Here is a 12,350-nt window from a genome sequence, read left to right on the forward strand (position 1 = left end):
CCTGTTACTAAAATCAGTGAAGATCAACAATGTTTTCTAAAAAGCTATATAGAACCAACTGGGTGTCAGCCACAGGGTGAAAAGAAATCTTAACATGTAATGGATGGGTCATGCTGATTTCAGTTCTTTGGACCTATTGGGCATTTTTCTCTTGTGTTTTTTTTTATTTTGTAATTTTTTTTTCCGGAGCAGACAGCAAAATAAAGAAACCCATTTATGCATGTATAAATGCTTAGATAAGTGTGTCTAAATATTCTAATCTATATACATATTAATTTACTGAACATACCATTAGCAACCAAATAACACTAGTTTTGTTTATCTTCTACATTTTCTGCTTATACATTTTTTTTATGATTTTTTTAGAATATTGGTATTAGTAGTAATCATGAAAAAGAACATTCAAGAAATGAACTGATAAGCTGGCTATATTACATAAGCAAAAGCATACATGCACAACACTTAGAGACAAAATAAAGCCTTAGTGTGTAAAGTGCACAGCAGTATTTTTTTTTAGCAGAAGCACTGCTCTAAAATGTTCTGACCAACCTTCATAACGCTTGTGCTTGGCCCCCATATTGATAGCCACAGTCAGTTACCAGGCTAACCAATGTCATTAAGTATAGTGAATCTGTCAGCTGTATGTGCTGTATGTGTAGATACACTTGGATAACTGTTATGGTATAAAATCAAACTGTTCATTTCCTGAAGCTGAAGGTGGCTACTTTTTATTTCTCAGTAAAGTGTCAAGGAGGCGGGACCACGTTGTTCAAGTGCCACTGCCTGGCATGTCTCCTCAGTCGCCCTAACCTTTCAGTGTCTACTTAGTTTACATACAGCGCCCTTTATCTCATTCAAGAATGGTCTGGGAGGTGATAGGGCATGCTAGGCTGTGACACTTAAGAAACTTGGTTCCACCTCCTTGACACTTGACTGGGGGAAAAAAAGGTGATTTTATAAGTTTGGCAACCCGCCAGTAAAGGTACAATTTACTTTTATACCCTAAAAGATAATCCATTGTGGCTGATGCTCTTAACAGCAAATAGGGCTTACAGATTCCCTTTAATTGTCCTCATGAAGACAGCCACAATAGTGCCCCATAACAATGACCCCTAAAAACAGCCACAGTGCCTCATAACAGTGCTTCCCTAAAGGATTATCATAAGCTTTCATATTAGATGACACTATTTTATTACATAAAATATAACTTTTCAATCTTTATAATAAAAAAAATATGTTCTTGTGTCTAGATATTTCTGTAAAGCGCCCCTTGTGTTCTTCTGATTCCATCTTAAAGTGTCCAGATGGTTAGAAGCTGCTTCTAGTGCTCTGATTCTTACCAGTGGGTCCTCACAATGGCCAAAGTCTCTCTGTAGCCATTGTACAAGATCCAATCACAATAATCCAAGGCAAAAGGCCAGGGCCCAAAGAGAAACTACCCCTAAAATGTAACTTTTATTAAAAAGAGAAAATATATAATGAGAAGATTATTATAAGCAAGGTTAAAAAACTAGTGTTGCGCCACCATAGTAGTATAGAATCAACTTGTGGCTAATATCGTCCACAAAGTAGCTATCGTGATCATTCATTATGAGGCTCCAGTCCTCAAGACAAGTGCAGATACAACACTGATGTTAAAAACCAACTAGCATACCCCCTTTACATGTTTTTTTTTTGGGGGGGGGGGAGGACCTATGGGCAAACATGCTTTAACATGGTGGTGGTGGTGGCAGGGTATTTATATGTTTTGGGGATGTGACATCATCTTCCCTCGTTACTCTTCAAGCCAATCCTATTCTCCACATACCAATGATACTAACCAAGGACTGCAGCCTCAGATTGATTGATCACACTAGCTACTCTATGGACAACATTAGCCAAAAGATGACTCTGTACTATACTATGGTGTAATAACACTAGAACACTAGTTTTTTAACCTTGCTTAAAGTCACCTTCTCATTTTAGCATATCTGCTTAATAAAAAAAAAATGATTGTTTTGTTAAAGGGGTCTTTGTGCCCTGGGCTTTTGGTCTCGATTATTGTGATTGGATGTAATGGTGTTCCCTGGCTAACCCATAGTGTTTCTTTTGTGGTTAAACATTGTACAAGATTATCCAGATGGTGGGAATAAGCTATTGGGCATTTGTGACCACCAGTGCTGGTAAAACTAGGTGAACATTGTTTAATGTTTATTCATAGGACAGTCCCTTTAAATACTGCTACAGTAACTATGGTTCTATAATTGTGTGTAGCCAAAGTGAGCCATCCACAGCGCCTCCTCAAGGAATTACGGCAGTTACCTCATAAAGACAGTAACCGTGTTTTCATAAGGACAGCAACAGTGTCCCATTAATAATGTCTCTATAAATACAACCACAATGCACACTTAACAGTGCCCTTCCTAAAGGCCAACTATATGTCCATGGCTCTGTGCAAGGCTCCCATAAAATAAAGGCGGCTTCTCCTCCATAAAGGAATTAAACTATTCAATTAAACGTAAAATAAAAATGCTATAAAAGCAGAATTCAGATTCCCTCAAATTGTTATTCTAGACAGTAAGCACAGAACAGTATTCAGTCTGCTAAAAGGCAGCAGAGAAGCTTTTTTCCTGCTCTAGTCATGACCTGTTATACTTTAAATTGCAGGGGTTATGCACGTCTGGTAAAAATTCGTATATTGCCGGGGGCCGGGAAAACCTTGCTGACTCAGCCAATCACTGGCCTCATTGGAGTCCTGTCTTGGCCAGTGATTGGCTGACTGGGTAGGTCCTGCACCAAGCTCTCGTCATGAAAGCAGGAAGAACAGAGAAGATGGGAGGACAAAGCTGAATGGGAGACTGGGGCTAGGTAAGTATACATTTTCTTTTTTTCTTTTATCAAAATGCTTGATAATTCCTTTAAGCTTTTCTGCAAGATTATGGACTTATGGCCAATAATGCAACATTTCCTAAACCTAAATACTGTGTCACACTATAAAATATGTCAGATGGCACAAATAATAGGGGGATTCTTGTGATGATAATTCGGTTTTTAAAAATAAGAAAGAAGAGCTTAAAGGATTGTACTGTCTCAAACAAAACCAGAAAACTGAATTATTTAATGTTAACACCTGACTGCAGCTCATTGTGAAAGAATGCAACCCACACAACAATGCAGAGCTGAAATATGGTAACATTATCCTGCCCTGGGCTCAGATGAACTGCACAGTTACAACGTTACTTTCTGACTGTCAGATACATGACTGACTTCAAGATATACAGGTCAGCATGGATATCAGATGAAGCACGTGCCCTGCCATCAGTCGGGAAATGTCAACTACCAATACAGGTATTTCTAATATCACTAAGCATAAAAAAGCAATATAACAGAGCATATGAGATTCATTCAATAGTACAATCTAACAGGTTTTACGTGTAGTAATAATACTAATAACAATATAACTTTACTGAATACAGCATTGCAAACAGATCTATCTTCATTAGAAAAACATTATAGTCACATTGCGATAGTTTTATTATCACTTTTTTTTAAAATGTATTTTATGAACTCAAGATGTCCTGTCTACACAAATAGTAATAGATGTAATAACTGGCAAATATATAACTTGCTGCACTATTATAAGGCTGTTCTAGTACACTTATTTTCTCATATACTCCTGAATTAGGGATCCCCCAAGCAATGAATATTGGGATGATTTGGAATAAGTATTTACACAACAGTAATCCTTCCTGCAGAAAATCCTCAGGTCTACATGTAAAAGTTGGTGAAGCAGCATTAGGAGAATAGCTGCCACAGATCGTGCTACTTACCTGAACCATGGGACTGATAGCATAGGCAGGCTAGATGGGTTAGTGTGACATGTCTTGCTGTGTTGAGCTTCTTGAGTGTATCACATTTTCAGTGTCTTACTCTGAGTACATAGAGGAAGGAGGAGCTGTACTGCCTGCTACTAATCCAGACATCATCGCTGAAAGCTATCACTGCCCTTCTGCCCTGGGCAAGGAGATCACCAACACAGGTCAGTTACAGCTTATGACATACACTATGTCTATGATACATCCAGCACAGAGAATATACAAGTCTGACATATGGCAGGTGAGGGCTGTGATGTGTAGAAACACAATCCTATATCTCCCATGTTTAGAAATGGACATGATAACATATAGAGGTTTATCATTACATCTCAGGTTCAGTTTAGAGCTGATCATAAATTACATTCCATTGAATACTTGTAGCTTTTCAGGTATTCTATATTATTTTAGCTTAACCTAAGCTAGATGTACCATGACATTTACGACAACCCAGAGCTCGATCAAGGATGATTGCTGGTGACCATCATTTACCTATGGAATTTGCACATCACCTGATCACCTACCACAGCTACTTATAAAAGAGGTAGTCCTGCATTTACAGCAGGTGAAATAGGTATTGAAAACTTTTCTCACTGAATGTTTTCAAAGGTGCTAGCAAGTAATCCATGCATATAAGGAAACCGAAACAAATAAGCTAAGAAATTAAAGGAGATATACGGTGACATTTTTTTAAACTCATCCTGTGCCCGGGCTGCAAAAATAAAAAAAATAAACTTTAACTCACCTTCCTACCTTCCCCTGTTGCGGAGATATCAGTGTCCTGTTCCTCCGGTGCTGCTCTGCTCCGTGCCTCTTAGGCTTAAAATGTCACAGTGCTGTCAGTGTATCAAAAAAAATAGATACACACCTTCCTTCACTCCCCTGGTGCCTCCGGTAACCCACTCCGGTCTCCGCCGCGATCCTCTTCCTGGTTGCTGGTGGTCGGCGAGTCATACCGCACTCAGCCTATAACCGGCCACAGTGAAGTCCAGACTCGGCCGGCCATAGGCTGAGCGGCAGTGTGACATTTTCGGCCCCGGGGCCGAAAACGTCACACTGCCGCTCAGCCTATCCTCCAGGAAGAGGATCGCGGCAGATACCGGAGTGGGTTACCGGAGGCACCAGGGGAGCGAAGGAAGGTGTGTATGTATTTTTTTTTTTTTACTGCCGGCAGTATGGAAGACAATTATTCTATTCTGGAGTTCTCCTTTAAAGTCTTATATGATGAGCGTGCATGTAGGCCAGGTTTTCTTTAAGACAACAGTACCTAATAGCTAATTTGAGGTCTTTTTGAAGCTCTTCACAAGCGGTCCTTGGCTTCTGGACAACTATTCTGATTATCCTTCTTTCAGAAACTTTGTGTTGAGCACCTGGTCAAGGCAAATTTATGTTCAAATTTTTGTCTTTACACTTCCTTATTATGGCCCCAACAGTGCTCACTGCAACATTCAGAAGCATAGAAAAATTGCGCCTGTAACCAACGTCATTGTCATGTTTTGCAACAATTTGGTTGCAAAGGACTTGAGAGATCATGACATGTCTTGTGTGACACCTTGGCGATGAGACCTTTTTGTGAAAATTTCATATTAATAGCACCTTTGAAAATATAGTTAGTGAGAAAAATGGTGATGTGTTCAGTACTTATTTCACCCACTGTATATGTCTAATTTTTAACATTTGTTTTGGAGAAAGAGAATGATAAATCTTTAGACATACTGACATGTGTAAGTCCAATTGTGCTAGATAGCATCACAGAACGACCATCTGGGAGAATTTCAAGAAGATACTTAATTGACGGATACGGGTATGTAATCCAAGATGGTGGAAGCCCTGGAAACATGTCCCAAGTGCCCTTTCTATACTCCAGCCCTGCCCAGACCATTTTAGTTTTATCATGACAAAAGCAGCCTATGTTGTTATATTTAATAGCAGAATTATTTAGCTTACATGCAGTAAAAGGGGTATTCTGGGATATTTTTTTACTTGACTATGCTACAGGGGCTGTAAAGTTGTAAAGTGTAGTTCATAATATGGTATCTGTACCTGTGTTTCATGGTGGCCTCACAATTCTTTTGACAATGACTGTTGTCTCAAGTTTCAACAGGTTGCAGTGTGGCCTGAGACATTGCATAACTAGCCAGGTCTTCAGAGGGAGCCTGTATTTGCTTCACTGGGTGGAGCAACCGTTGGGTGGGAGGGATTCTGCAAGAATTGTAGTTTTGCAACAGCTGGAGGCACCCTGGTTAGAAAACACTGGTCTATTGCATGTAAAGGATGACAGGTGTGTTTGAATGGGTGGGGTTGCTGATGTGTGGGAGGGAGAAAAGTGACCTCACACTTACAAATAAGGGATTATGGGACTTGTAGTTTGACGGAATGAACTCCAACAGGAAATAGCCAGTTCACAAAAAAGATAGCCTCAGCGTTATGGTAATCTCACAACATAGACATTTAGCCCCAAGACAAGCGCGGATTCTTCCTAAGCATGTCCATTACTGTCTGCCAGGTATGTACTAAAATCACCTTATGGTGGGTAACCCCTTTAATATATGACTTAAGTTTGGAGTCTTACAAGAATTTTAAAACCAAAGTATGAAAAGTCAGTAAAGCATACCATAACACAGGACTGGCAAGCATAAAAATGCATTTTAAGTGATGAGGAAAATCCACTTAGTGACAACACAGAAGTGACTTTGGTAAAATATGTCATGATATATATTTTATCCTGCCCAGTCGTCCGCTAGTCCTGGTGCAGCTTTGGTTCTTCATTTTCCGGTGCTCTGCCACTTGTCTTTTCAACGAGATGAGCATTCAGAGCAGGACACCACCGCAGGCAGATTGGTTGAGTGGGAAAGTTCTGCTCTGATCTCCTGACTCAAAAACTGGATGAAAGGACAAGTGGTGGTGGACCAGTAGAAGAAGAGTCAGACCTATAGTAGGGCCAGTGTGGGATCGGGGGGTAGGCACGTTTTTTTTGTATTTTACTATAGCCCAGCACTGTATTATTTTTTATAGTGCCAGAATACCCCTTATATGGATACTAAATACAAATTATTCACCCTAGAGGCAGCTGCCAATTATGTATAAAGGAGAATAAGGCTGAGACATTTGTAGCAGAGGGTGCATTTAAAGAGAACTTGTGGTAAGCCAAAAAAAAATCTAGTTTTTATATAATTTTATACCCCTGAGTGCCTTGATTCCACAGGTGTTTACTACTTTCTTGCTATACCCCCAGGTCTCACTATATAAGCATTTTACTAGTTGGTTGACTATCTGTACTTTTCACTGAATAGTCAGATGGACAGGAGCTTTATTGCAGAATGGGAGAGAATACAAGGCTCAGGCGTGTGAGTAGGAGCTTCATAATGAAACTCCGGAACATGAAAAAGTAATTGTATACTAGAACTGTACAATGCATTTACATCAGATTCTCAATACATAGCTAACATCACAATTAATGACTTTATACACAGAAACAATTCTGATAATTAATATAAGGAGAGGTCTTCAAATACATTGCTGTATTTGTAATATATTTTCGAAACTTTTGCACTTTATGCTATATCTCAATATTCACAACCACAAATATGACGTCTTTAAAAGTTCAATTACAGCAAAACTTTAAGATATTTAGTTACATGGTATTACTTTACTACATTAGAATGGCATCAATAACGCACAATCTTTACCAAACAAAAGATAACTCTGGTACAGCACCTGTGCCCCTTTGGAAATACAGATGGAACTCTCTTCCCATTGTTTTTTTCTATCTCCAGAAACTGTAAGTGCTCCCAGTAGTTTGCATTGCATACAACTGAAAATAGAACATGGAAACAAATGTTACAGCTAAAAGCCAAGAAATATGTTTTAATATAAAATAAAGAATAAATCTGTGTATTTTCTTATAACATTTTTACTATATTTTGTTATTTACATAAGTAAATTAAGGATACAAGAACCCTATGGAAATGTGGCAATATTATACAGTGAATGAATTGGCCTTTAGTCACTAATAACACTAATAGCATTTCCTTCACATCTGAAAATCGAGCTTTAGATTTTATGCTCTCCACACACATGCACATTATTTGCTTATTTTTGCAACTGTACTATGTCTACAAGTCCTGACCAAATTGTGGTTCTGATGACACAAAATGACAGCTGATAGTTTCAGTCTTTAGACCTGCAGTAAGGCCGTTGCGTGTGGCCGTAATACAGATTAACATCAACTGTATTACCAATACAAGATGTAGGTAAAAAGGTTACTGTATATCAGTATAATGCATCACCGAAAAAAACATTACAGTAACACATAGATCATGAAAAATATGCAAGCTTTATTGACAATTTAAACATTAAAAGGACATTAAAAAAGAGGAATAAGTACAAAGCACGGGGCTGGATGGACAGCAAGTGGTACAGACTAAGGTATAAACATCAGCCCAAAGCATCTGCATGTAGACAAATCACATTACAATTGAAAGCCTAAATGGTAGGTATGTAAACAGTGATGACCTATAAATAAATAAAGCGATGCAGGCAGTGATAAAAGATAGTTACCAGTACAGAGCCATATACCACAAGCACTCACCCCAACATACGTTTCGCGCCAATGCGACGATGCCGTAATATAGATGCAAACAAACGTTTGTAATATGCTTGTGTGAAACTGGTCTTAACCTAACTAATGTATGCCACAAGTCTATAGGAGTTACATAATACAGCTACAGAAAATGTCTTAAGGGAAATAGACTTCTCTTCTCAGGGAAAATGTGGTATTCTACCTATTTAAAAGGTAAAGCGAGAGAAATAAGTAATGTAAGTCACCATTTCAAATATTTCCAAAAGTGCTTTATTATTTCCAAAAGACATTACATTTTCACCAGATTTTGCTTACAACCCAAGTAATTCATACATACAAGGAAATCAAGCCAAATATGTTCAGAAATTAAGTTATGTGTAATAATGAGAAATGGCAAAGGGGAAAAGTATTGAACACGTTTACTGATATTTAATACTTTGTACAAAAGCCTTTGTTGGTAATGACAGCTTCAAGACACCTCTTGTATGGAGAAACTAGTTGCTTTCATTTGTCTGTGTGATTTTTGGCCTATTCTTCCACACAATCTTCAAATCTTGAAGGTTCTGTGGGCCTCTTCTATGAATCATGATCTTCAGTTCTTTCAATAGATTTCCAATGTGATTTAAAGGGGTTATCCAGGAAAAAAACTTTTTTTTTTATATCAATTGGTGTCAGAAAGTTAAACAGATTTCTAAATTACTTTTATTTAAAAAAAATCTTAATCCTTTCAGTACTTATGAGCTGCTGAAGTTGAGTTGTTCTTTTCTGTCTAAGTGCTCTCTGATGACACCTGTCTCAGAGACTGTCCAGAGTAGAAGCAAATCCCTATAACAAACCTCTTCTACTCTGTGAAGTTCCCAAGACAAGCAGAGCTGTCAGCAGAGAGCACTGTTGCCAGACAGAAAAGAACAACTCAACTTCAGCAGATGATAATTATTGGAAGGATTAAGATTTTTAATAGACATAATTTACAAATTTGTTTAACTTTCTGGAGCCAGTTGATATATATAAAAAAAAGTTTTTTCCTGGAATACCCCTTTAACCCCTTCCCGACCTATGACATACCTGTACGTCATGGGTGGCAAGGTGTTCCCGACCCATGACATACAGGTACGTCATGGACATTACTGCCGCTACTCGCGGCATCCCGCAGCGCCCGGAAAGATGGTGGCTATCACTGATAGCCAGCCATCTTACCGTGCGACCACGGGGGGTTTCGTCCCCCTCCCCCCCAGCGATCGCTGCTATCAGCTGGTCAAATCTGACTAGCTGATAGCAGCGTTTCGCTATCAGAATACTTAGCAGCGCGGTGTGTGAGTCCCGATCACGGGGATCGGGACACACACCGCTCTGCTAAGTGTCCCTGACCCGTCCCCCGGCGTCACTTACCCGTCGGAGCGGTGTCCCGAGCGGTCCCGGCGTCCTCCGTGCGGTCCTGGCTGCGCTGCGTCCCGGAGGTGAGTTTCCGGCAGCAGTGCGGCATCTTCATTGGCAGCAGTGAGATCGCCGTAAAGCGATCTCACTGCTGCCTCTGAGAGTTTCAAAACTGCAACTCCCAGCATGCCCAGACAGCCTTTGGCTTTCTGGGCATGCTGGGAGTTGTAGTTTTGCAACATCTGGAGGTCCACAGTTTGGAGACCACTGTATAATGGTCTCCAATCTGTGCTCTTCCAGATGTTGCAAAACTACAAATCTCAGCATGCTCAGTCTGTCCAGGCATGCTGGGAGTTGTAGTTCTCTAACATCTGGAAGAGCACAGATTGGAGACCATTATACAGTGGTCTCCAAACTGTGGACCTCCAGATGTTGCAAAACTACAACTCCCAGCATGCCCAGACTGCCCAAGCATGCTGGAAGTTGTAGTTCGGCAACATCTGATCCTTCAGATATTGCCGAACTACAACTTCCAGCATGCCTTGGCAGTCTGGGCATGCTGGGAGTTGTAGTTTTGCAACAACTGGAGGCACACTAGTTGGGAAACATTGTCCGTTTCCTACCTCAGTGCCTCCAGCTGTTGCAATTGTTGCAAAACTATAACTCCCAGCATGCACTGACAGACCATGCATGCTGGGAGTTGTAGTTTTGCAACAGCTGGAGGCACACTGGTTTGGAAACACTAAGTTTGGTTGCAAAACACTTGAAAGTTTATTACTTAACTTAGTGTTTCCAAACCAGTGTTCCTCCAGCTGTTGCAAAACTACAACTCCCAGCATGCACGGACAGCCAAAGGGCATACTCGGAGTTTGCAACAGCTGGATGTTTGCCCCCTCCCCCCAATGTGAATGTACAGGGTACACTCACATGGGCGGAGGTTTACAGTGAGTGCTGCAAGTTTGAGATGGCGCAAATTTTGCGCTGCAGCTCAAACTTCCAGCGGCAAACTTGCTGTGAACCTCTGCCCATGTGACTGTACCCTAAAAACACTACACTACACTGACACTAACCTAAAATAAAAAGTAAAAAACACTACATATACACATACCCCTACACAGCCCCCCTTCCCCCAAAAAATGAAAAACATCTGGTACGCTACTGTTTCCAAAACGGAGCCTCCAGCTGTTGCAAAATAATAACTCCCAGTATTGCCGGACAGCCATTGACTGTCCAGGCATGCTGGGAGTTTTGCAACAGCTGGAGGCACCCTGTTTGGGAATCACTGGCGTAGAATACCCCTATGTCCACCCCTATGCAAATCCCTAATTCAGGCCTCAAATGCGCATGGCGCTCTCTCACTTTGGAGCCCTGTCGTATTTCAGGGCAACAGTTTTGGGACACATATGGGGTATCGCCGTACTCGGGAGAAATTGCCTTACAAATTTGGGGGGGCTTTTTCTTCTTTAACCCCTTATGAAAAGGTGAAGTTGGGGTCTACACCAGCATGTTAGTGTAAAAAAATAAATTTTTTACACTGACATGCTGGTGTTGCCCTATACTTTTCATTTTCACAAGAGGTAAAAGGGAAAAAAGACCCTCTAAATTTGTAACGCAATTTCTCCTGAGTACGGAGATACCCCATATGTGGGCGCAAAGTGCTCTGGGGGTGCACAACAAGGCCCAGAAGGGAGAGTGCACCATGTACATTTGAGGCGATTTGCACAGGGGTGGCTGATTGTTACAGCAGTTCTGACAAACGCAAAACAATAAATATCCACATGTGACCCCATTTTGGAAACTACACCCCTCACGGAATGTAATAAGGGGTGCAGTGAGCATTTACACCCCACTGGCGTATGACAGAGTTTTGGAACAGTGGTCTGTGAAAATGAAAAATAAAATTTTTGATTTGCACAGTCCACTGTTTCAAATATCTGTCAAACGCCAGTGAGGTGTAAATGCTCACTGCACCCCTTATTAAATTCCATGAGGGGTATAGTTTCCAAAATGGGGTCACATGTGGGGGGGTCCACTGTTCTGGCACCATAGGGGCTTCCTAAATGGGACATGCCCCCCAAAAACCCTTTCAGAAAAACTCACTCTCCAAAATCCCATTGTCGCTCCTTCCCTTCTGAGCCCTCTACTGCGCCCGCCGAACACTTTACATACGCATATGAGGTATTTCCTTACTCAAGAGAAATTGGGTTACCAATTTTAGGGTGATTTCTCTCCTTTTACCCCTTGTAAAAATTCAAAAATTGGGTCTACAAGAAAATGCGAGTGTAAAAAATGAAGATTTAGAATTTTCTCCTTCACTTTGCTGCTATTCCTGTGAAACACCTAAAGGGTTAAAACACTTACTGAATGTCATTTTGAATACTTTGGGGGGTGCAGTTTTTATAATGGGGTCATTTATGGGGTATTTCTAATATGAAGATCCTTAAAATCCACTTCCAACCTGAACTGGGCGCTGAAAAATTACGATTTTGAAAATCTTGAGAAAAATTGGAAAATTGCTGCGGAACTTTGAAGCCCTCTGGTGT

At 40.5% G+C, this 12,350-nt stretch overlaps 2 protein-coding genes across 4 annotated transcripts in view; one reads left to right on the forward strand and one right to left on the reverse strand.

The window, feature by feature from the left end:
• The window catches only part of ADGRV1 (adhesion G protein-coupled receptor V1), a 588,171-nt gene that overhangs the window by 552,414 nt on the left and 23,407 nt on the right, over positions 1-12,350 (reverse strand). For 2 of the 3 annotated variants that reach the window (XM_056538342.1, XM_056538334.1), the window contains exon 6: positions 7,569-7,665. In XM_056538342.1, coding sequence (XP_056394317.1) covers positions 7,569-7,608 — 40 coding nt within the window. In that variant the 5' untranslated portion in view covers positions 7,609-7,665. Of the gene's footprint in view, positions 1-3,809; positions 3,908-7,568; positions 7,666-12,350 lie in introns of those variants that run through there. The other variant, XM_056538351.1, reaches the window with a different exon arrangement.
• The window catches only part of LYSMD3 (LysM domain containing 3), a 53,816-nt gene continuing 45,295 nt past the window's right edge, over positions 3,830-12,350 (forward strand). The window contains exon 1 of the mRNA XM_056538367.1: positions 3,830-4,018. Coding sequence (XP_056394342.1) covers positions 3,859-4,018 — 160 coding nt within the window. The 5' untranslated portion in view covers positions 3,830-3,858. The remainder of the gene's footprint in view (positions 4,019-12,350) is intronic.

The sequence above is a fragment of the Hyla sarda genome, chromosome 1 (assembly GCF_029499605.1).
Source record: "Hyla sarda isolate aHylSar1 chromosome 1, aHylSar1.hap1, whole genome shotgun sequence".
NCBI lineage: Eukaryota > Metazoa > Chordata > Amphibia > Anura > Hylidae > Hyla > Hyla sarda.